The 26940-nt window shown below is 36.7% G+C and overlaps 1 protein-coding gene across 2 annotated transcripts in view; it reads right to left on the reverse strand.

The window, feature by feature from the left end:
• Window positions 1–20826, reverse strand: part of LOC6042457 (EH domain-binding protein 1) — a 45900-nt gene extending 25074 nt beyond the window's left edge. Inside the window, exon 1 of one of the 2 annotated variants that reach the window (XM_038258198.1) lies at window positions 19800–20826. In XM_038258198.1, coding sequence (XP_038114126.1) covers window positions 19800–19903 — 104 coding nt within the window. In that variant the 5' untranslated portion in view covers window positions 19904–20826. The remainder of the gene's footprint in view (window positions 1–19799) is intronic. The other variant, XM_038258197.1, reaches the window with a different exon arrangement.
• Window positions 20827–26940: the final 6114 nt, after the last annotated feature.

Below are 26940 nucleotides of genomic sequence, written 5' to 3' on the forward strand. Positions count from 1 at the left end.
GTTGTTGTTTTTTGTACCCCTGTCGAGAGTATTCAGAAATGCCTGCAGGCTAAAGAATCATGAGCCAAAAATAAATCGCACTTTCGTTTCTTGTTTCCATAACAAACAACAAGGGGTCATTCATAAACTTGAGGAGAAGAAAAATGCACTTCAAATTTTATGAAGCGTTTTATGTGTTGTTGTTGTTTTATGCGTTTTATGGTCAATATTTTTTTACGACGAACGATAAATCAGTCATTCATTTCCAAATTACGTAATTTAAGAATGATACCTCGAAGATTCGTGTATACATGTATAGTATTGATGTGTATATTATTCTTCATAAGAATGAGACGATTGATGAGAAGTGCTCTCTTAAACGCACACGCGATTCCAGCGAAGTTTGAACCCATTCGGTTCCATTTGATGGAGTTTTTTTGACTAAATTACTTGGTGTTCAATAATTAGTAATACATTTTGATTCTACATAATTCGAAAATCTTAAAACAAACAATTCTCGGAACTCAATAGGTTCAATTCACAAAAGCCGAAACCGGCAAACAAGTGTACCGGCAAGCGAAGATCGCCAGGAGTGGCTTTGAAGTGGAATAAACAATCTCTTGACCTATCGATTACATATACCTACACAGAACACGAGAATCAACAACACATGGAACTGCTGAAGCTGCTGATGATGCGTTTCGAACCGGCACTTCTTCGAAGCGATTTTTTTTCTCCGCTCTGCGCATCATTAACCACGGCAGCGGAGGTCTTCACAGCACTCGAAGTGTGAGGAGTTTGAGTTCTATATAGCCAGTAGCACCCGCTTTTCACCCATTTTTCATCAATAGTGAGCAGCAAACTCTAAGACTTTCTGAAGATGACTTTGATTTCCTGTTTGAGCTTCGGCTTAAGACGATTTTACTTCCGTAGTCATCAACATTATATAGGCAAAATTAAGAAGTGATTTGATATTTCACAGAGAAAAAGAATAAATATTACAGAATATTAAAATTAAGAAATGTACCCAATTTCAGCCTATAGAGCGATCGATTTAAATTTCTCTTGCAGTTTTTTAATACCACATTTTTGCAATTCCGTTGTGAAGCTACTTACTTCTCCTGTCATGCTTAAATAATAGTTTGATAACAGTACAAACATACCATATTTTGTCAAGAATAAGATTAAACCAGGGTGGCCACCTCGGGAAAAAACCGGGATTTTTATCCACCGGGAGAAAAACGGGAAAAACTCAGGAATTCGACCGACAAACCGGGAAAATATTTTAAGTTTCGTTAAAATTTGACAAAAGCCTCTTTAATGTATTCAATATGTTCTTTTCTCAATAAGAATATTATTCCTGTTATTCTAAATGAAGAATTCGCGAAATCTATGTTTGAATTGGTGTGATAGACTCATGCTTCTTGGGTATGGATTTTTTTTTCTTTTGTATCCTATGATACTTTTACCAGGCGAATTTGTTTTTTTTTTTTTAATAAAGCAAAATGTTTGCTCTACCAGCGGTTCTCAACCTGGGGTACATGTACCCCTGGGGGTACCACGAGCGGTCTCAGGGGGCCCGGAAGACAAACCCCGTAATGGCGGACATTTACCTCATCTTTGCTAAAATATTAGTTTTGCATAAAATTAAAATTAGGATTTTTTTGTAAGTGGAAAATATCGATATCATGGTACGAAAACAACATTACAGTAAATATCCCTCTAAATTTAAAGATCAAGACTTTTCCTTCAAATTGTCACACAAAATACACTCTTTTAACATATTTTTCTTGGCCTGTATCTCAGCAACAAAAGAATGGATCAAAAATGTTCAAAAAAGAATGCTGTAAAGAATTTTCTCAACCATTTGATTTTTTAGAGATAAAATAGATTTTTTTAAAAATTTAAAAAATGTGTAGTATGTTTAAATCAGCAAAATAAAAAATTCAAGGAAAAAGCCATAGTCTCAACATTTGAATGCAAAAAGTGTAAAAAACGCATTTTACGCTAGTTCAGTTGTTTTGCAATCATTAGTCTTCAAAAAATGTAAGATTTGACGAAAACAAAAAAATTAACGAAAAAAAAAACTAAAGATCGAAAATTTTCAAAAAATCTAGAGATTATTAAATCAACCCAAACATGCTTAAAAATGATTCAAGACGCAAAAGAATGCATTTTAAATTGGTTTCAGCTGATTGCACTTAAATTTCCATTAAAATTTTGATGTTTTTTGAAAAAAAATCATAATTTTTTGTCCCCTGATTTGTCGGGGCAACAAAAACTTTAAATAAAATGTGTACCCGCCTTATGTGTTGTTGAAAAAATCACAGCACTATAATTTTTAAATTGTTTTTACCATTATGTATTTTGGGTTTTTTTAGAAAGTATTTTTTATTAAAATTATTCTAAAAAGAAAGTTTCAAGGTATCGATTTTTTTTACATTTGTATGGCACTTTTCCTGCGCTGCTGCCAAAGTGTATACATTTTTGTTTGGACTAATGATGCAAAAAGACTTTTTTGGTTAAAAAGAAAGTACTCACACAATTTTAACAAAAAAAAACTCAGAAATTGATAATTCTTGGAAGAATTGTTCTTTTTGAATTCACAAAACCTTTTTTCAAAAAAAAAAATAACGAGCATTTACATCAATGTTGATAACAATGTATTTTTGTAAATCTATTTTACAAAATAAATAAATTCTATTAATAATTTATCTTATTTAAAAAAAATAAAAACGACTGTTGATGAAAAAACCCAATAATTTGAAAATTAGAGGTTTGATTGATAACAGATAAAAACGGCTTCGTTTACAAATTACTTACTTTTTACTCAAGTTTTGAAAGCTTTCTTGAGGAATTCAAACTTTGAACCAAATGTATGCGTTCAAAAAGTATGATGATATTAACGTTAGCCTAAAAAACATTGTAATTTGGTTTTAAAACATTCCGGAAAATTCCTTCTGGCCTCGGGAGAAAACCGGGAAAAAACCGGGAAATTGAAAATCGAAATCTGGTGGCCACTCTGGATTAAACAGATATTTGTAAAATGAAAAGGGGTTTAAATTTTCGTAGTTTTCACATTGTTTTTAAATGAGTTAATATACAATAAAAACGTTACTTAATCCACCGTTAGGTGGTTGGTGCCTTCCTCACATTTAGAGGGTAATGCTATCCAAAATAGATACAAAAGGGCGGACCTTTCAGTGGTCTATCAACTTGATGCATTATTCAAACCATCAGATTGGGTAGACAGATCTTCATAATTCAGGGCACTTATGTGCTTATAACTTTTGATAGGGTTGTCAGATCTGCAAACTAATGAACTTGTTGGAAATGTCTTTTAATTACCTATCCAACGACAAGTCGCATGATTAATCCGGACAACGTTTTCATCGAAATATATGAGATCCGGCCTCTAAATAGCTCATAAATAACATTAGAGTGCTTATAACTTTTGATAGGGATGTCAGATTTTCAATCTTTTGAACTCGTTGGAAAGGTCTTTTCAATACCTTTCTAAAAATGTATAACATGACAGGGTTTCTTACAAAACCACCCTTTTTACAATCTTTCGGACTTTTGATAACATTGTTTTTTAGCATAACTTTTGAAGTACTTAACTAAACTTAATAATTTGCAATAGCGACTTATGGGACCCCAAGACGGATCGAATGAGACCAAAACGGTCCGATTCGGGTTAGCCAGTGCCGAGATAACTCAGTGTTTTTTTTTATCAACATCCCACCACTCACACAGACATTCGGTCAAAATTTGAGTCGATATGTATACATGAAGGTGGGTCTAGGAGGTTAAACTAAGAATTTCGTTTTTCGAGTGATTCCTTTTCTCAGTAAGGTGAGAAAGACAAAACAGAATGGACCTTTATCCTGAACAGCTCGATTTTCACGAAAATGGATATAAGGTTCCTTTAAATATTTTTTATCGAAAGTACTAACTTTTTTTATAAGGACTAAACCATTTTTACGTTTTTAAGAGCCCTTAAGGGCCCACCGGAGAGGGAAACTGGAAGATTTTTATTTTTATTGGAACCACTGCCAAAGAGGGTAAATTTCATTGCTACTATGATGACTTTGACGAAAAACATCAGTTCGTACCAAGGCGCGTGCATCGAGCCAACCACGTGGCCCAAAATCATAGCCTACCTAAAATCCTTGCATACGGCACATAACACGTGGCGGGGTAGTGTGTTCATGTAATCACACTGTTCAAATGGCTAATGGTAAAAAGCAGAGATAGTTTTTCAAAAGTTAGTATTTTTTTGCAATAACATGTAATTGGAAGCAGAGTGTTCAAGTAGTTTTCTGCAACAAAAGTTACTTCTTTATCGTGCAGAACGCGAGCAGAAAAAGAAACTCCAGAAACATGCAGGAGCGCGTTCCCGGACACTTTTGAGGATAGATTTTTTTCCAACTTCCAAACTAGCTTTTTTTGAAAATGGCTATTCTAGCTTTGTTGGTCTCTTGCAAAACTTCTGAAGTATCTAGGTCTTTTTTCGGACTTACAGAATTGCTGAATTTTTGTAAATACTGCCTAGTTATGTACCAGCAAAATAAACTTTTTGGCAGCGTGAAAAAGTCCCCAAATATCTCCAATAATACCCCAAATAATATTTCAAAAACGGATCTTCCGGATACAATCGAAAAGTTGGAGTCGTCGCATGACTAATTCTTTTGAAATATTGATTCTGTAAATATTTCTAACATTCTCTTTCACCTGTTGATGTATCAACTGAGATTCAATTTAGTATACTTGATACGTTGCCAAGAACTGATTTGGTTCTTATTTTCGTGACAAAGATTTTTTTTATTAGAAGTTTCCTTCGAAAAACAAGGGATCTGCCGCTCAACCGTGGTTCCTGTCAATTCAGCTTTGCCATTGCTCAAAAAATATCTACGTTTTGCTGGAAGCATTTTTGTAAGAACATTTCCGGGATACTCCCTGCTCTTTTGTAAGGCGACTAAACTATAAGTTTCATGCTATAGGCACAACATGGGTCAAATCATACTGATATTTTTTTTCAACAGAAATTATTGTGCTACACGAATAGAAATCCTGTCAGCAAATCTAAAAACATTATTGTTGTTGAATCTGTAAACATATAAATGCATCCAAAATCTTAATTTGTTTGGATACCGAAGTAAATGTTTTAAAAATCGACAACGTTATTTCCAAAATCAAACATATATTTCATATAATATTTTAAAGTTTACGAATTCGTCGACATGGAGTATCCTGATAAGCTTACAGGATTTTTTATCCGTGTATAGAAAAACCTTTTTGTCAGCTACTTCTTTTTGTTCAGGGTTTATCCATAAAAGACGTAGTTTTCATAAAAATCACATTATTGCCCAAACTTTCCCGAGTAGCTTGACAAAAACAAAAACAAAAACAAAAACAAAAACAAAAACAAAAACAAAAACAAAAACAAAAACAAAAACAAAAACAAAAACAAAAACAAAAACAAAAACAAAAACAAAAACAAAAACAAAAACAAAAACAAAAACAAAAACAAAAACAAAAACAAAAACAAAAACAAAAACAAAAACAAAAACAAAAACAAAAACAAAACAAAAACAAAAACAAAAACAAAAACAAAAACAAAAACAAAAACAAAAACAAAAACAAAAACAAAAACAAAAACAAAAACAAAAACAAAAACAAAAACAAAAACAAAAACAAAAACAAAAACAAAAACAAAAACAAAAACAAAAACAAAAACAAAAACAAAAACAAAAACAAAAACAAAAACAAAAACAAAAACAAAAACAAAAACAAAAACAAAAAGGCAAAGGCAACGATTTCATATTTCCCCATACATTCGCGAATCAATCTAGCAAAATTATAATTTCAAACTTTCAATGTAACAAAAGGGTTCAACAGATAACATTGAAAACTTTCCAGCTTGTTCAAAATATATTACTTTAGGAATTGGAACAGTTTGAAAGCAATCTATCGAGTTATTCTCATGTTCTGGTGATAGAAATGAAACTTGGGCGGGTGGTCGATTTTCCGTCTCCGGTGGTGGCTTAAACTCTTAACTTTAAAAAAATATAGAAAATTGGATATTTCACAAAGGTTTTTATTAACATTAAAGATCGAACCAATAGTTTATGAGATATCATTAGTTGAAGAATTGAGGCAGGGCATCAAGAAATCTAATTTTTCACGCATTTTCAACTTAATTTCGCTATTTCCCAGCAATGAGCAGTACGGTCAACTAAGTCTGGAAAGGAAAATTATAGGACTTTTTTCAGCTTTTCGAAATTATTGTTTTCTCTAACAAAAGAAAATTCTAAACAGAAAAAAAACACTTTTCAAAAAAGTTAACCTGAAAATGCCTTTAATTTGAAATATGCGCACATTTTTAGAAAAAAAAGAACAAATTTTTGATTGCAGATTTGATTTTGAAGCTAAAAATAATTATTTTTAATTACTGGAGTTTAAGACGGCGCCTACAATTTTCCTTTTCACAGTTTAGGGGGTCGCAAAAAATGAAATAACAACATTTGAATGCAAAGTGTTTTAAGATGCATTTTAAACATGTTCGGTTTTTGCAATCATTAGTTTTAGAAAAGTTTAAGATTTGATGAAAACAAAAATTTTAGCAAAAAAAAACATTTTGCGATACTAAAAATCGAAAATTTTCTGAAATTTTAAAGATGGTAAGGTTAACATAAATAAATAAATAGGACTATTTTATTGAGATACGGCCAATTCAAGTTTTCAAGATAGTAGGGGAACAGCATCTAATTTCAGCGTGCCTCTAATGTTGGCAGGTCAGAACTTTGACATTCAATTAAAGCTTATTAAAAGCGTTTTCAACTGAAATCGAGTGATAAATAGCTCAATAAGAAGTGAGCAAGCAAGTTTTTTATCAAAAGTTTTAAAAAATTTGTTGTTTAAATAGTGAAAATCAGCAAATTTGATGGAGTTAGGAGCGAGTGATTAACCTGCCAAACATACGAGAATTTCCCCTAGTATGAAGAATTCGCCCTGCAGAATTTGAGAAGGATCGCAGAAGGTAATTTGCAAATGCTGTTCCGCTACAGATGGAATGACCCTTATACGAAAAAGTCCTTACAAAAATCCGGCCTGTAAGAAATCCGCCAAGAGGGTCGAAAACCCGTAAGGTTCACAAAAAAACCGGTACTGTTGGTGTTGAGGTGAGCAAAATCACTCATTTTTAGGAGCCGCTCATTTCGCTCGCTCATTAAAATGAGCCGTTCCAAAATGGTGTTGACTATTTAAAAGAATGGTGTGATTTTTATGTTAAATCTTAAATCAAGGATTTTGGTGAAAATTTGTGTTAATTTTATGAAATTACGTTTATTTTTGCTAAAATTAAACAAATTCTGATATTTAATTTCAAGGAAATATTCTGCGAACTCTTTTCTACATTCTGTTTTTTTTTTTTTTAAATAAAGTCTACAAATGCCGTAGTATAATCGAGCAATAGGAGTTTGGCTATGGCTATTTTTTTTAATATTTTGCTATTTAATGATCATTTTGAAATGCTCAAATTTGTACTCGGGAAATTCTTTAATGTATCTTAACAATGAAGAGTTTTTTTTGGAAAATCATTTACTTTGAAGTAATTTTAGTACTTGAAAAAGTACACCGTGTACACAATTATGACAAATTTGGCATTAATAAAAAGAATTGCAAATTTTAAATTCCATTTTCCATTCTCAAATACAAATGACATGCTTCAATTTGTTAGAAATTCAATTCATCACTGTTGGATTCGAGCTAGCAGAAGGAGAGCATTTCTCGCTAGCGAGCCATGGAGAGAACTTGTAGTACTTTTCTCTCCTCGCTCGCGTTCGCATTTTCGTTCGCGTTCTCCGCGAGCGCTCGCGAGTGCCTCGTGCTAGCCGGTCATGAGAGACCACCCATGGTTGTCCTTCTCCGTTGCTGAACAGAACAGTAATATCCTTTCAGCACTACTGATCATAGGCGTCGACTATCAAGTGGTATTTCCCTTATCAACAGCATGTATGAATGCGCTGAAAAGATAAAACACCATGATTTCCAGAACAAGATCAGTTGTGAATAGGTAACTGTCATTGGCCATCAACGGCGCCCGCCATGTCAGTTTGTAGATCTCGATTTTAAGGGACGCCAACACTGCAATTGATTAAATTTATTAAGTTTAAAACAAACCAATGTTAAAAAATCAATCCATCTTGGAACGGTTTTTTTTTCTAAAGATCGGAGTTTAAAAAAGAACCGCGTAAACGGTTCTTTTTTTGTGAGCCATGGTTCGTTCGCTCTTTCTAGTGAACCGGCTCATTGAGCGGATCGCTCTGTTTTGCCCACTTTTAGTTGGTAGCCTTTTGTGCACAGTACACATTTTTTTGATAGTTTATGTATCAAATTTTAAATGACATGACCTGAAAATTTCAGAAATTTGAAATATTGTTTTATTTTATTGGAATTGGTGAGTAACAGCTCGGGACTGAGTTCAGTTGCAACGCATCTGGAGATAGCTTATGCCCTGAGGATTGTGTGAACCTTAAAAGTAAAGTAAGTACGCATTCAACTTAGGAACGAAAGCTAAATTAAATTATATTAATGACTGTGGGCAATATAATGCAAAATACAAAAACAAGTTTCACGGCGTTAAGACACTGAAACTTGTTTGCCCTCAAACAAAACTCATAAAGTTGATAAAAGCAAATAATGTGATTAATAATGATTCATACAAGAAATCTAATGAACTTATTCTGGCTGGATTAACGATCGTTTCTTCTCTGTTTAATGGAAGAAACACATAATCAAGAACGTACCACCAATAAAACTGCAATGAAATTAATTATGCTTGTTGGCGTGGGGGGAAGAACTCAGCTTTCTTCCACTAGTACTCTGCACAAAGTACAACAATTGTGCTACTTTCTTGCTTGCTGACTTGCTTGTGGAACCAAATGCCGATAACACTCGAGCAATCCAACCACACTTTGATAATACACGCATTGCATCGGGGCAATCAAATAGCAGCAGCCGAGTAGCAGTGTGTGTGCATTATAGTTAAATTTTATTGCTTGCTGATGCATTTCTCAGGCCAGCAATTTGAGAAGCCAATCTCTGCGTGTGCGGTCCATGGCTTGTCGATCTACCCGCGGTTGGCTGCTGCCCTGGCAAATGCAAGGTATAATAATGCATGTGGTGTGGTGTAACACAAGAACCCAATCGAAGGGTACGGCCTCTTTTTTACGCTTTATTGGAACATATTTCCGTTGTTACGCTCTTCTTCAAGAATTATTCAAACCCTTCGCGTTCGCTGGTATGTGTGCTTGTGAGTGTGGCGGGGTAAAGTAAATAAACTTTTGCCAGCGACGTGCGAAGGGGTTGAGTGTTCTTTATTTTTATGTTGATAAAACTTTCATTCTTGCAAAAGAAGCCTTTTTTCATTCAAGTCTGCATACTGTTTTATGGATTTTGAAATTAAATTTTGAAATTAAATATGTCTTTATTGAACTTTCTTATAATAATTGCATTTCTTTTACATGCTAAGTGGTATGGCTTAATGCTCTTCATCTTTGTTGTATTTTTCGTTTGATTATTAACTGATCACATTTGTTTTATTTACTACAAATTGTTTTACATTTTTGCATTGAATACATTTGGGTAAAAAAAGAAAAAAATCACTTTAACAACTAATCCTAATTTAAAACTAAAATAAAAATTCTTTGTCTGTTTTATGGATTGGTTATATTCTACAACGCAAATTACCGATTCCAAAAATAACTCTTTGTAGCTCAAAATAGGCACAGCTTTTTAGTTTTGCACAACTAAAAGTTTTGCATTGAAAAAATAAAAACGTATTGTCTCCCATTTTTTTTTTATTTTTTTTTTTTTTTGTTGATAACTCTAATCACATTGTTTTTTTTTTCTCATTTTTTGTTAAAATATGGCTAGAAAATTCATTTTAGTGATTTTTACTTTCCTCTCCCACCATCATAACTAAGGCTACCAACTCTTGCTGAGCAAAAATCCGTACACTTTGCCGATATGACACCATGGTATAACAAAAACTATAATTCATTGACAGTTCTGGAGCAACATTTGAAAGGGGCGGTACGACATTGCTCTTCGTCCCATTTAATCGCGTGTAATCAAAGGCCGTAAGCGCAATGTCGTACCGCCCCTTTCAAATGTTGCTCCAGAGTTGATAAATCAAATTTAATAAATTTGAGAATTAAAAATATAAAACTGTGTCGTTTTTACAGCTAACAAATTTCACAAAATGCTATCAGAGTGCTTATGACTTGCACGTTTAAAAGTATTCATAAAATAAACCGTGATTTGAATCAAATCATTATGTTCTTCAATTTTTTTTTGTTAAACGTTTAAAAGTTTACGAAATGTCAAGTTTGCTTTTACGAATAATATCGTTCTCAGTGTTTTCACAAACACTTTTCCAGAGTTTTTTTTATTGAAAAGGTCCTATAACATGTGAAACACAACGCACAGTGGGCGAAATGGAACCCAAAATCAGACTTAATTGAACGCGGCTTGTTCCCTGGTATGAAAAATAGTGTTTCTTATGTAAAAAAAAATCCGGGGAATCGATTGGTGATGGTTTTATCCACCGCACGAAACGGCAAAGGGTCCATTTTGCCCCAATTCCCCATTTTTTACATTTTTTCTTGAAAATTGATCTGTATTTAGAGCGGAGGCTTTAAGCGGCCATCCAAAATGCACTTAACTTATGTGAAAATGTCCCAGGAATCCAGTAAAAATAACTACTTGCACCGCAAATTAATCTAGGGTCCATAATTTAACCCAATTCCGCTTTAAATGCATTTTTGGCCATTTTTAAATGTTAGGTCAGATTTTACAAATCTGAAAATATTTTTATCGTAAAGATCTGACAATTTTACATAAGAATGACGATTTGCACTTGATTGTTTGACACATTTATGTTGATATAGAAATTAAACTAAACAAAAAAAAAAAAAAAAAAAAAAAATCCATTGTTATCCGAGCATTCGTTGGTGAAGGTTGTCTGAATCAACATGACTCGTCGCGTCCCGGCGCAAAACGCCGGCAATATTGCCCTACCTGCGGCTCAAGCAGGCAAAAAAGTGGGAATTTCCAAAAGGAAGGTTGAGGCCTCAACTGATGGCCAAAAACCGGGAATTTCCAAAAGGAAAGTGCTTTTGGAAGTGACATTGAACAGCAAAAAGACGAAAAAGAGCGACGGTACTGTACCGATGGATGAGGAGGAGGAGAACTCTTCGTCGCACGAGAAGCAGCTATTGAAGAACAACAAGTTTGCTGGACTGCCTGACGAGGACCAGGTAGCGGAAGCAAAGGAGAATGAAGTGAAACAGCGAAAGGAGAAACTGCCTCCTTTTTATGTGCGGCAATCAGCAGCTACGATCGACTTTCGAGCGGGGCTGGTTGAACTCATCAAGTCTGGGAAAGTCCAAGGCAACATTCGTCTGTGTCAGGACGGATTTAAGGTGCTGGTGCAATCCAGGCAGCACTATCAACTGGTCAAGGATTACTTGACCGAAAACGAGGCGGAGTACTTTACCCATGATGTCGTCATGGATAAGCCGTACAAAATCGTCGTCAGAGGTCTGTACGACATGCCAGTGGAGGAATTAGCTGCCGAGCTAAAAGTTTTGAAACTGGATGTGTTGGCCGTGCACAAAATGAGCCGACGCAACAAAGACATCAAGTACCGTGACCAGCTCTACCTGCTGCATTTGGCTAAGGGATCGACGACGCTTCCTGAGCTGAAGGCAATTCGAGCGGTTTTCAACATTATCGTGTCGTGGGAGCGATACCGACCAGTGCATCGTGACGTCACACAATGCTTCAACTGCCTGGGCTTCGGGCACGGAGGTAAGAACTGCCACCTGAAGCGTCGTTGCGCCAAATGTGGTACCGATGCGCACATCACATCCCAGTGCATCCAAGATTCGCTGGTGAAGTGCCTCAACTGCAACGGTGAGCACTCGTCAACCGACCGAAAGTGCCCCAAGAGAGCTGAGTTCGTGAAAATTCGGCAGCAAGCATCGACGAAGAATCAGCCTCAGCGTCGTAGAACTCCTCCAGCCCTGGTGGAGCAAAATTTCCCACCTCTTCAACCGCGACGCCAGGTCCCGAACTTGGCACCGTTGCCGTTGGATCCCAGGAAGAGAGCTGAGAAGAATCATCCACGGCCGGGTTCTAGCCAGGAGCCAAGACCGCCACCACCGGGCTTCAGCCAGGAGCCAAGACCAACCCAAGAACCAGCAGTTGAGGGAAATGGTAATGATCTTTACACCTCAACCGAACTCCTCAATATTTTCAAACAGATGTCCGCTGCACTGCGTGGATGCAAAACCAAGACCCAGCAGATTGAAGTGCTGACCTCGTTCGTCATCCAGTATGGATCGTAGGTCCCTCAAGCTGCTGAATTGGAACGCTTGCTCCATTAGGAGAAGAATTTAGAGCTGGTGGATTTTCTTCGCGAGAAGGAGATCGACGTAGCTGCCATCACGGAAACTCATCTGAAGCCCGGTGAAAAAGTTTATCTGCAAAACTACAAGATCGCGACGCAGCTCGATAGGACCGCCTCTGGAGGAGGAGGTGTGCTTGTCGCTGTTCATCGTGATCTCAAGCCACGCCGGCTGCCACACTTCAAGCTGGACATCATCGAGGCCGTTGGGGTGGAAATTCCCACTTCAGTTGGCCCAGTACTCTTCATTGCTGCATACTGCCCACGTCAGGTGAATTCCAGAGATGGTTCAGCAGCAAAACTGAAGGGCGATATCCAGAAGCTGACACGGCGGAGCGCAAAGTACATCATCGCTGGTGACCTCAACGCGAAGCATGAAGTTTGGGGCAACAACAGGAGGAATCGGAACGGAGTGATTCTGCACAACGATCTGCAAAACGGATACTACAACGTTGTGAGTCCGGATCGTCCAACGAGGGTGGCTCGGTCTGGGAATCACTCAATCATCGACTTCTTCATTACCAATATGGCTGAGAACGTGGCTCATCCTGAGGTGTTTGAAGAGTTGAGTTCTGATCACTATCCGGTGGTTGTGGAGGTTGGAGCTTCCGTTACTCCGCAGCGGCAACCAACCCGGAAAGATTACCACAACGTTGACTGGCAGCAGTTTCAGCAAGTGGTCGACAGCAACATCGACTATGATCAACACCCGGAAACTTCTGCCGATATTGATCGTTCGCTGGAGGTGATCCAGCAGGCTATCAACCAAGCAGGGCTGCCAACGTTCGGGAGGTTCCTGTTAATTTTAAGGTAACTGATATTGACGTAGATACTAAACACTTGATTAGACTTAGGAATGTTTATAGGAGACAATATCAACGGACTGGGGACTATGACAAAAGATTTCAGTTAACAATTTGAACAAAATCATACAAGACCGACTTGACAATATCAGAAATCAAGAATTTTCAAAACATGTAAGCCAGCTGGGAATTATTCAAAACCATTTTGGAAACTTTCAAAAGTTCTTAAAAACAAACCAAAGCCTATTCCTCCTCTTATTGTTGAGGATTCTCGTTTGATTACATCCGAGGAAAAGGCAAATGCACTTGGGCTTCATTTTGTTAGTTCTCATAATCTTGGCACTTCCATGACCAGCCGTAAAGAAACATCAGTTGCCAATAGTATTTCAACAATTAATAACTCTACCTTTGAATTTCCTGCAGATTCCCATGTTTCTGGTGAGGAAGTCAAAGTTGCAGTTAAACAAATGAAAAATATGAAAGCTCCTGGCTTTGATAACATTTTTAATCTAGTGTTGAAAAAACAGAGTGATCAGTTCTTTCAACATCTAGCCAATATTTTCAATAAATGTTTGCAACTTGGTTACTTCCCCACCAATTGGAAGCTGGGCAAAGTCATACCAATTTTGAAGCCTCAAAAAGATCCAACATCGCCAACAAGTTATCGTCCCATTAGTCTTTTGAGTAGTCTGTCCAAACTCTTTGAGAAGGTCATCTATTCAAGGCTTTTGGATTTTACCAACGATAATAATATAATTTTGAACGAGCAGTTTGGCTTCCGAAAGGGACATAATACTGCTCATCAGCTTACGAGTAACTAAAATCATCAAGCAGAACAAGCTTGAGTCTAAATCAACTGCTATGGTTTGTTGGATGTTGAGAAGGCTTTTGACAATGTTTGGCATGATGGTTTGATACATAAACTGTATTTATACGGTTTTCCAATGTATCTTATCAAAATTATCCAGCACTATCTTTCGGAGAGATCGTTCAAGGTTTTTCTGAATGGGATTGCTTCTGGATTATTCAACATTGATGCTGGGGTTCCCCAAGGAAGTATTCTTGGCCCACTTCTGTACAATATTTTTACATCTGATTTGCCTACTCTTCCTGGTAATGGTGTGTTGTCACTTTTTGCTGATGACACTGCCGTTATTTATAAAGGTAAAATAACCAGATATTTAGTTGGCCGCCTTCAGAAGGGTCTTGACGTTCTTTCCGAATACTTTGGCGACTGGAAAATTCGCATAAATGCAGCCAAAACTCAAACCATCATTTTTCCACTTTCCAAATCGGCCAGATTTGCCCCAAAGGATGATGTTTTGATAAAATGAATGATGTTTCGATACCCTGGTCAAAGGAAGTTGTCTATTTAGGTCTCATACTTGACTCGAAACTATTGTTTCGGCAGCATGTAGATAAAATATTGAACAAGTGCAGCATTCTCATCAGGTGTTTGTATCCTTTAATTAACAGAAAATCAAAGCTATCTTTGAAAAATAAGCTAGCAGTTTACAAACAAATAATTTACCCCGTTATTGAGTATGCAGTACCTGTTTGGGAGTGTTGCGCTAGAACTCATAAATTGAAGCTCCAGCGTGTCCAAAACAAGGTACTCAAAATGGTTTTGAATGTTCCTGGCTGGACTAGATCAAGTGAGGTTCATGAATTAGCAGAAGTAAAAATGTTGGATCAGAAGATTCAAGAAAAATGTTTGAAATTCAGGGAAAAATGTGCTATATCTGAATACCCCTTGATTCAAGGATTGGTTTAGTTTATGGTAAGATAAAGTTAGTTTTAGGTTAGGTTATGTTTTCTTAATTTTTTTCTCATTGTACCTAGTGTTACAAAAATGATAAATCATATACTTTTAAAGTTAAGAAAATGAACAGTGTTTAAATCACGAAAAGCAAACTAAAGCTGAAGAGCCACAGCTGACCACTTATTATGTAAACCAAATGTAATTATTATAAGAAAGATTCAATAAAGTATATTTAATTCAAAAAAAAAAAAAAAAAACTAAACAAAAATATTGAAGAATCAGTTTTGGGCCAATTTTCTCAAACGCAGAATAAACTGCCTTTTACATAATTTTTTTTTTTTTTTGATCAACATAAATGTGTTAAACTATCAAGTAAAAATCGTCATTATTATGTAAAATTGTCTGATCTTTACGATAAAAATATTTTCAGATTTGTAAAATCTGACCTAACATTTGAAAATGGTCAATAATGCTTTTACAGCGAAATTGGGGTTAAATGGACCCTAGAAGATTTTTGCGGTGCAAGTGGTTATTTTTACTGGATTCCTGCGACATTTTCACATAAGTTAAGTGCATTTTGGATGGCCGCATAAAGCCTTCGCTCTAAATACAGACCGATTTTCAAGAAAAAATATAAAAAAATGGGTAATTGGGGCAAAATGGACCCTTTGCCGTTTCGTGCGGTGGATGAAACCATCACCAATCGATTCCTCGGATTTTTTTTACATAAGAAACACTATTTTTCATACCTGGGAACCAGCCGCGTTCAATTAAGTCCGATTTTGGGTTCCATTTCGCCCACTGTGCAACGGTTTGTAGGACCTTTAAAAAACTCTAGATTTGTTAATTCAAATGTTCAAATGTTTTCACAAGTTTTAGAAAGCCTTTGGAAATGGATAAATATATTTAGTACGGAATTTCTAAAAGAACAATTCTAGAGTTTTTTAAAAGGTCCTATCAACATATGAAAGACAAAAGTTCAAAAACTCGAAAATTATTGATAATCATGTTTGAATTGAGGAAACCCCGGAAAACTCTCCCTTTTAAAATGAAACTCACAAAAAATACAAATTTCTAGTTAACAAAAGCTTCGACCAAATCAAAAAAGCAATTCAATGATTAAATAGTTGTTAAATTCCGTACAAATCCGTATTATGCGTAAAATTCCCTATAAAAATTCCGGCCTGTAAAAAATCCGCGAAGAGGTTCGAAAATCCGTATGGTAAGGAAAAAATCCGTACAGTTGGTAGCATTTCATAACCCTCTTAGACACATCCCCACTTCTAAGAGAGCACAGAGGCATCGATGTATGTAACCCCCTAAGCTCTTGGATTATAAATATTTCTGTTTTTTTTTAGTTCAGAAACTTTCTTATTGAGAGCAAATGGAAAACAAACCCTGATCCAATTGGTTGTAGAGATATTTTTATTTTCTATCGAAATTTCGTGATATCTTCAGGTATATCATAATTTCAAACAAAACGATGTGAACAAGCAGCCTATCCCTTTCTTACTCAACGTGAACTGTCACTAGAGCAAGTGAGATAGACTGTTTGTTTACATCTACATTCGCCCTAATGAAAAGTTAATACGGACCTGTTCGGTAACTTGATCGAAAAATGACGGGGGGATCGTCATTGAAAAATAAGTTTGTGGAAAATAACAAAGCATAGGTAACTTAAAAACATTTCGCGACTTACATTTTTTCTTTATTTTTGTCATAAAATTTCTTAAAAACCAAAAAAAGGAACTTTTATTAGATTTTTTTTGTTGCATCCACTGACCCCTCGATCATTTTGGTATGTTATTGTTTTTGACATTTGACTGCTATTGAACTGGGCTAAAGCACGGGTATGAATCTTCAAGCAATTTCAATATGGCGACTTGTATCAGAAGAAAGTGAGGCATTTTTGCTAATTCTCACTGTTCTGTGTTCTGCGTGCACGTCCAAAAACATCGAACACACACATACTAACACAAAGCGCCACCAAGTGAAAAAAGGTGATTACGAATATTTTTGGCACTTTCGCAAAAAAATATGCGGCTTTGCAAAAACAAATAACAAACCCGCATTTCAAGTGTAGTTCGACTATCAAACTTGTAATTCTTTGTTGATTTGCTCGAAAATTTATAATAATTAATAAGTTTTTTTGTAGCACCCCTTTTAGACGGACATTTCTGTTGTCACCTTTTGGTTCCTTGGATTAGCCATGGGTAATTTCACAGTGTAATAAACAGGGCATCTACCACCACGCGGCGCCACCGTTTTGAAGGAAAAAATGATACAGGTTTTTCAGACGAGTTTAAATCCCGTGGCTAAAGCCACACCAATCCCCCATTACTGAATTCAGTGAATTTTACTGAAATCTGCACTACTTAAATTTTCAGTGAATGAAAAATTGCTGAATTTTCAGCAAACTTCGACAGCTCCATACAAATTTTAACTGAAGTTCAGCGAAAAACTAACTGAAATATTCAGTAGCGCAGTTTTCAGTAAATATTAACTGAAAACGAACATCTGATGTGATGATATGATATGCTGTGTACAGTCTACTTATCGAAACCTGTTAAAAAGCTGCCCAGTTAACCCTCTACCGCCCAATCTGCGATTTTTTTTTTCGTTTGTTCAGAAGATCATTTTGAGCAATTTTTTTTTCCACGAAAAACTTTACTTCTCTTGTTTCATTTTTAGCATTTATTTTTGTAGTTTATGTCCTATTATAATTACATTTTAACCTTTTAATTTTTTTAATGTTTCAGCCACTTTTCAATTTTTTTGCACGTTTTTCACATTTCTTACTCTAGAATGAAACCAATATCATTTAAATTGTATCAAAATGCTAAGGGGCATAGTCTGGGACAGTACAAAAAATACTGTATATTTATTTTTACATATAATCAAGAAAATATTAGTGAAAAACACAACCAAAGTTGACCCCAGAAAAAAACACATTTTCAACAATGAAATTTTCTTAAATTTTAAGAGTTCTTCCTTACAATGCATAGTATATATCAAAAACTGGTTGAAAATTTGATTTTGAGCAAATTGCTACTCGAGCCTAAAGTTGAGGGAAAAAAAATGTGATACAAAAAAAAACAAATCGCTAATAACTTTTCAGGATCAAGTTTTACAGCTTTGGTATGTTGGCAAAATTGTAAAGCATAAAATTTCCGAAGAGAATCTCACTTTTAGGAATATTTGGATGGAATTAGCGCGTCCGGCAGACAAACTAGTTGAAAAATGGGGTATTCATGCATTTTTCCGTTTTTTCCATACAAACTTCACCGTCTAGTATCAATAGGATTTTACTCATATTTGGCTCGAAGTCCTAAAATAACTAAAGGAACAATATTTAGCTTATGGAGCGAGGTTTTGAAAATAATGTTAGCTTTGATGTTTTCAGAAAAGTTGTTGCAAATGGGAAGGGACATTTTTTGGTTTTGTTGAAAACTAGGAAGGTCCACGATTAGGGTTTTTTTTTAAATTAAATATTGATGACTTTCCAGGAATACTTTTGGGATATTTTTTCTCTTCTAGGATGCTGTTGGGCATACCAATCCAAGCAATTTTGTTGAAGACACAAACGTTTTCTCTCACAATCTACACCTTCCATTGCGCTTTTTTGTCAGAGCAAACTCTCAAAAATCAGTTTTTTGAACGTAGTTTACTCAACCCCCGGGGGTTGGTCACTTTTTCGTTTGACACTTTTCAGGATGTGATGTTGTTTTGGCAGATTCAAACTAAAAAGTGACGAACTGTCACTTTTTATACGGCGCTCACACACACTATCAAAACAAAAGTTTGGTAGTGTGTGTGAACTCTGTGTAAAGGGGGTGTCAAACTAAAAAGCAATTCAGAGTTTAGTTTCAGAGAAAAGTGATGTTTGGTAACACTTTTAGAGCTCTAAAAAACTTACATTTTCTTTTTTGAAGAAAATAATTTTGGACTCAAGGATCAAAAGTTAGCCATATTACGTTAAAAAAAAAGAGTTTTTTTTAAGATAAAAAGATGAAGATAATTAGTTAAACAAAATAGGAGATAACTGCAAAAGCTGAAAAAGTCACTAAAGTATTTTTTTAACTCGAGATAATTTGAAACTATGTAATTTTCAAGGGAAAAGTTAATGGAAATTCTAAAATTGTCCATCTATAAATTTTCCATGTAATTTTGCCCGCTAAATCCGAATCTGCTCTCAGAATTGAGCCGTAGTGTAAAAAATCGATTTTTGGTCATATTTTGAGTTTTAAATTAGTTAATATTATTATTTTACATACATTTTTTCTATGGATTTATATGATCATTTTAATATAAATTTGATGTTCTGGAAAGACCTCTAAACATTCCAAGTAAAATATATAACGTTTTTCTAACTATAAACAATGTTTTAACCCATAAATTGCACTTGCTTTCTATTGCACCCCATTCCTCTCTAATCTCAGGACCGCACGCGTTAAGAATCACTAAATTGAAATAACTGATTCCAACGAACTTCCAATGCATTTTGATTTGTCAAACATTTGATTTAAAATTACGAATGTGTTTCTAAAAAGAATGAATGACCAAATTCATTCATTCCTCTTTTGTCACCAGCCACTTTTGCAGGTTTCGTTCGTGATTATTCGTAAGATACCTAATAAATATCTAATGTAAAACAATCTTGAATCACGATCCAAGCCACCCCTTTTGCTCATTTGCTGCACCCTTGACCCCTTCGAAACGTCCCTGACTTTGCTTGCAGCGACCAGCAACATAAACTTAACCCAAACCAAACTGCACTCACCATTTGGCCGTGGTCTCCATGCGCAGCTCATGGTACGAGACGGTGAAGGAGAACTTGGCCGCCCGCTTGTTGACACGCTGCAGCCGCTTCCAGACGCTTCCCATTGTTTATGTTATCCCTCGGGTTGCGTCGGAGTGGGTGGGTTGGGTGCGGAAACCCCTTCTTCCTGCTGCGTTCTTTCGGGCGTGGTAAATAGTTTCAAGACGATCTTGATGATGTTTTCCTTCTTCGATTAGTTTACTGCGTTTGCTTCTTCAAGGTTCGCCCCCACACACACGCAAAAGTGGCCTTTCCTTCGGGGGAGATTATTCCCGTCCCAATTCACGCCCTGGTGCTGATAAGAATCTTCCCCAGTTACTAATTCTGCCACAAACAAACAACTTTGCACAATCCGATGTTTATTTTTACCGGAGCAGAGACGATCACGTCAATAATAATTTGCAACTTGCCACACACAATACAAAACTGCACTTTTTTCCTACCACTCGGCGCCAGGGGCACCAGGTCAACCCCCGTTAAAGGACACACTTGACCCCGGCGGAATGTATAATTTTCGGTGCCGTGATTTTCCACACCGAGCTCTTTTCAACGCGAAATTGACGACCGCGACGACGACGATGATGATGTTTGCTGTCGTTCAAGGTTGAAAATCATTATTTTTTGTTCAGCTCGCCTTTTTTTTTTGCTATTTCGTCTCTGCTGCTGTTTTTTTTCAGGAAGTTTATGAAATCATCCTCGGAACCGCGGTTCGCAAATTTGGAGATGAGAAATTTGCGTTTTTTCGCGACGATCCGTCTCAACCTGCTCACATTTTACAACGAAATCACTGGCGCTCGACCAAAACTAACGAAATCCGTCGAAATTCTCTAGTTACAACAACTTTGCATGCGAAAAAACGATTGGAAAAGATTCTTTCCTAATTTTTTCCTCCACGACTGATTGACGGGACTGCGACTCGAACTGCTGAACTGGTACTGCACGGAAAAATATTCAATGACAAGGCTCGTCTGACAGTTCGGCGCACGCAATCAATGAGCGAAGGGGGAGGGGAAAGAGAATGAAAAAAAATAGTTGTTGACAGTTCGAGGGGTGAGATAATGGATAAAGCCCGCCCTGGCTGGAAGGAATTTTGTGATGGCACAGATGAACAGATGAATAAAATCAGAAATACAGAGCGGATTCGTTTATTCGAATTCCGTTACTTCGAATGTCCGCTAATTCGAACGTATTCTCATTAAAAAGCACTCAACCGCCCAAACTAGGTGTCAAACTGATGTTGGGAATTTTTTTTCAAAAGGTCCTATAGACAAATCCAGCGAAACCTCAACGCTGCTTTTTGATGGTGAGAGATTTGACAGTTCCCATACTAAATGGATTTTAATACTTTTTGTTAATTTTCTTTTAAAATAAAATACTTAACATATGAAAACTATATTTTTGTTGCCCAAAATTCCTGCTGAATCGAATGGTGTACTTATCTCGATTACAAATTTTTCGAACAGTTTTTATTTTAATAATATTCTAGACACATTTTGTGCCCCTAATCAATCAATACTTTTATCATAAATAATCATTTTATTGCTTAATAATTGAGTTTTCTTGAGCTCCCATATAGAGTTATCTACGTGCGCTTGTATTGCGTGTACGTACACGAAAAAAAGTGAGGTTAAATTTTGTACCAACCAGCAAATCAAATGGTGTGCTAGTGTGCGTGAGAGCGGGCTTAGATAACTCTATTCAAATACATGGAAGCTGTCATTTCTAACACCATTGGCCACCTAGCGGCCATTTCAAAATGGATTCGTCTATAAACACGGCTACGTCACGACTGTCATCCACATATAAAGCGAGTGAAATCAAAATCGAACCAAGATCGAACCAAACTTTTGGCGCGTTGCTTTTGAAAATGTCGTATGCGCATCGAACATAAATAACAAAAATAAAAACTTTTTTAAGTTTTTTTTTTCTTTTTATATATAATCTCAGGGGACAACTAGGGGAACAGCATTTTATTCCGTCAAGCACCTAATGTTGGCATATCAGCACTGTGGTGTTCAGTGACAGCTAGTTTAAAGTTTTTTTGACTGACATTTAATAAGTATTCAATTCATTTGAAACTAACGGTCATGAAGAATCAAACTAATTTAATTTAATTTCAAGGTAACTGAAGATTTTAAGATTTTTAGTTTTGTTTAGTTTAGTGAGTTTGGTTGTATATGGGAAATATGCCCATTTTAAGCCTAATAAGCGGTCGTGTTTAAATGATGCTGGATAATCTGGATTGTTCCTTGAAATTCATTAAAACCAAGTACACTGAAAGAAAGGCCCACAGTAATATCAAATGCGAGGGGCGTGACATTGGCCTTAATGGATTAATTTTCGCATTTAATATTGCTTATGGCGAGATAAAATCACGTTTCTCCATCGCTGTGAGTGACAGAAGATTATTGCCGCCTAACTACCGCAGTGTAAAAATCAGCAAGTTGAACTGAAATTCTGCGTTGATTTGGCTGTCAGCTTGGTTTGTTTTGAATATTTTCCAAAAAGTCAGCTGAAAACTCAAGGCAACCTTTGACAACTGCCAAAAATTTGTTCTGCGGTTGTCATGCAGCTGTCATGCGACCATTATTTTGCGGTCGTATCACCGCGCGTGAACTCTAATTATTAACGCCCGCAATAATATATTAAGGAATTAAATTCCTCGCGTCATTTGATATTTGACAGTACCACACCTGCTTTGAAAACATTGATTTGCCTCGTGTCGCGTTCGCTCGCACAACTGTCAAGTGTTTGTGTTTTGATTCAGTTTTGGGAAATAAATGCTGCGCTGATTTTTTACGAAAAACATGCATTTGGATTTGAGGTCGATGCCATAATTCTTAGGCCTCTACACGCATCTTCCAGTGGCTCGGCGTTATGCCGAATGATTTGGAGTACGACGCGTTGAACGACTGGGAGGATTGTTCCTACGAGGATTTGGTCAGGTTGGAGGAGAGTCAGGCAAGGTTGCAGCTGAATCTGATCGTGTGGATGATGCCGAGCATGCTGGAAAAGCCGGGCCGCAGCATCCGGCGATACAGCAACAGCTCCATCAGACGATAGGTGGGGTGCCAACAAGGAGAAAAATTTTGTACGATGGGAGAGTTTTGATTAATTTTATGTTTGTTTTAGCACGCAGAAAAAAGTTTTGTAGAATCAGCCTGTACGAGGTTTGAATCAACAAAATTTTTGTTGAATATAATCAACGCCGATTTTGCGTTGAAACAAACCTTGATTGTCTCGATTCCACGAAAGTCTTTTGTTGTTTTGAAAAAGCTGCTTTGACGTTTAGCGTTGATTCAACAAAAATTATGATTTTCAAATCAACAAAACGTTTTGTTGATTCAAATATGCCTTATTTTTCTGCGTGAGATAATTCGAGCTGAATATGAACAAACAGAAGGCGCAGCATTTGATGCCTCCGCCACCGGAGGTTTCCCAACAGTTGCCGTCAACTTTGCTTTACCGTTGAACACGGTTCCCCTGTTGCCGATCCAGGCGAACGTTCCGTCTCCAATTCCAATGAATGTGCTGCCGCCGAACCTACACGAATTCTGACCAGCGACTAGTTCAGGAGGTTCAGCAAAATCATCCGGTGCTGAATTAGCACCATTATCATCAACGGCAGCAGCAGGGTCATAATCGCAATCATCAGCTGCACAAAAACCGCTAAATTGCCAACAGAACCAGCAGGAGATTCAGCACCATCGTGGCAAGCTGAATCGCTCCGGGGAGTACGACGCGAACGCGAATCTGATGAGCGAACGGGACAAGCAGATGCTGGGGATTCAGCTTAGGCACACCTTACTTCACACAACGATTTTTTTTTGCGAAGAAACTTCTGTTGAAAGTGAATTTAGTTTTCCGTATGTGATAAATAAATACAAGTTATTCTAGACATAAGTTTATATTTCAAAGCATTTTTTACAATTTTATTATTAGCACTCCATCATACGATCAACCTCGTCTAGCACGAGGAAGTGAATGTTGTCCAGGTTGCAACCACGGTTCAACTCGCGCATCTGGTCGGAGTTGGAACAGTTCACTTCCCAGCCGCTCAAAGCTGCACAAAATCAATGTCTGTCCCACTTCCACTGCAGGCATTCCAGAGTCCACCAATTCGCATCGGCCTCTTTAACCATCGTCGCCTCCACCCTCGTCGGCCGGGGCTTCTGCCAGATGTCGATCTCCGGCTGACGAATATCACGAAAATCTCTTGAACCGCCCGAGACCAGCGACCAGTCACCGCCGCTGCCTTCACGGTCAGAGTTGTGCCTTCGCTCCGGAATGTTCACCGGAGTGATCTCCGTCACGATCGTAGCCTCTACGTCTGATGGTCTGAACCATTAGCGGGAGAATGCATTCTCCCGTTAGACCGACTTTTCGGCGACACAAATTTTACACCAAGCACAAAAACAACAATCATGCGCAATGTCAAACGTCGTCGGTCGAACTGTCAAATCAATGTGATGTAAAAAGAGGTGGCGATGTTTTGATCGTAAACAATCGTTAATTTGTTAATTTCGGCAGTTAATTAATTAAATAATTTATTTTTTTACTATTGTCGCGCCCCTCGGTCAAATCAATGTGATGTAAAAAGAGGTGGCGATGTTTTGATCGTAAACAATCGTTAATTTGTTAATTTCGGCAGTTAATTAATTAAATAATTTATTTTTTTACTATTGTCGCGCCCCTCGATCAAATGTTTCACACGTGAATCTGCCCCATATGACATTGCATGTAGATTTCATGTGAAAATCACTTCGAAAATATTAATCGTGGATCACGGTGAAGTCAAATGCAAAACACATTAACTTCACGTGATGACGCACATGAATGCACTACAAACACACATGAATGTTAAATGACTTTGTAGTGCCAATCAAATGGTTTTCCATTGGTATTCAGACGGGTAAAAAGGGTGGAAATTTTTCTCAAGTTTTATTTATTAATCACACAGTTTTAGTTACAAATAAATCTCTATGTTTCTTAATTTTTGCATTTTAAAATATGGAAATTACACAAAAATCACTTAAACGCATCAATTTTTCTTCACAAACACAAAATAGTCAAAGAATGGGGACCAAATGTGTCCGCGTAAAATCCGCTGCAATTGATGTCCATGTTGAATCTCGAGAAGCACCGCTCGGCTAGATTTTAGGTGACAAATCCGCACAGCTGAAGTTCTGATGCACATAGGACTAACTCCGGATTTAGAGCACGTCCTCTGGCCGAAATGTATTTTTCTGGAACAAAAAAAATCAATCTGTATCTCGATCTGTATTAACATTTAAAAGCACTTCATTTATCTTGTTTTTACTCACCTAGAAATTACACGCAGGGAGTCCCTTTTTTGTTCAAATAAAACAATAATTATCAGAGTTTTTTTTTCGCAAAAACTCTCGTTAAAACCACTTTTAAATCCAAAGAGCAATTTCTCCTCTACCACCGTTTGTGGCCATCTTACTTATGGAAAATTTTCGCAAACCACATTCAAAAACCAAAACATTTCAATCTAACGTGTTTTTCACGTCAAAATCAAAGGAATTATTATATGGGGCAAATCTAAGTGAAATTCATTTGAATCTAAAGTGAACATCATGCGAAAAAAGGATGAAAGGTTTTTCGCTAACGATCAGCTGATTTCGAATAATTTTCACATCAATTTGACATGAAAATTATGTGTGGGTCAAAGGAAAAGCATGTGAATCTATCGTGTTGATTTTTTGGGACACTCACGTGAAATTGATGCCAACATTTCAAAAAGCATCATGTACAAACCATGCGTTTTGAGAAAAACGCATTTGAATGTTGAGCATCCATTTTCAATTACCATTTTTATATAAAAGCAAAATAAGATGTTCTAATGATAACAAACGATGAAAAACGTTGCTTTTGTTGATACATAGTAAAGTAAAGTAAATCTTTCCCAGTTCCTGAGGGGAGCACCCTTGAAGAGTATCGGGGCCGGCATTTACAAAGCGGATTCAGTGGCAGTTTCATTCTCAACTTAATGTTAACATGTTAAGGTTAATGTTAACATTCCATAGGTCGCCTCCCTAAGGTGTCGTGATAAGGTCCAGTTTGTGACGATACACTACCTTCCCTTTACTAAGCAATCGATTCCAGAAGGGAAAAGATCACCAGTTGTGTTGGTCCGAGCCGGGATTTGAACTCCGATCTACCGCTTACGAGGTGGAAGCGTTACCACTGGGCTACGTGGCTCGGTCTTTGTTGATACATGATCATCCATATTCAATAAAACATTATTTCCGTGATTTTATTTGAGAAAAACAAACATAACTTCTTTTGAAATCATCAACGTCGATATCACCCTGCTGTCACTGAGGGGGGCGTTTTGTTATGATTCGTTTTTCTTCGCCGAATGTACATGGCGCTTTTTTCATGTTGCTTTTTTTTCGTCACGAGGTTTATGTAGCCTTTTGTTTGACAGGTTGACAGGGCTATATAAACAGGGACTGCTGATGGCAGAGATGTTGTTTATGTTACTTTATTTAAAATCATGATTTAACAGACTTTACTGAAGCAACCTTTGCTCATTTTTGGTGGAGAGGTAGCTTATTAGAAGTACTTTCAGAATATACAATAACCCAGAAAGTGTCAAAATGTACATGATGCCTTTTGAAATGTTACCGTCGAAATAACACTTGATATTACTATGTTGGATTCTTTCAGTGTATACACCAACGAGTAGAGCAACTTTTTGTGAACATTTCTGTTTATTTTCACCACAGAGTAATCCAGAGGAAGCAGTTGAATTTGATTTATGGTTGCGTTACGCGGTACATCGTGGTACATCCCCCCTTCAGCAACAAATTTGCTTTTCGTTAGGTCTCGGGGCAAACTGACGTTTGAGGCGTTACTTATTTATGATTATCACAGCAACCATGGGCATTTTTCATGTTTTCAATTTTTCCCATTCTCTGTGTACATTCTGGTGGCTTTACTTTCAAATCTAGATTAAATTTTCAAAACAACCTATCCCTCATGGGTTTCCTATGCAGATAGGAATGTAAAGAATGCCCGTGAAGATTATATAAAATTGAGATTTCTCTTCAATAAAAGTGTGCGTTTTGTGCAT

Source organism: Culex quinquefasciatus, chromosome 2 (genome assembly GCF_015732765.1).
Source record: "Culex quinquefasciatus strain JHB chromosome 2, VPISU_Cqui_1.0_pri_paternal, whole genome shotgun sequence".
Classification (NCBI taxonomy): domain Eukaryota; kingdom Metazoa; phylum Arthropoda; class Insecta; order Diptera; family Culicidae; genus Culex; species Culex quinquefasciatus.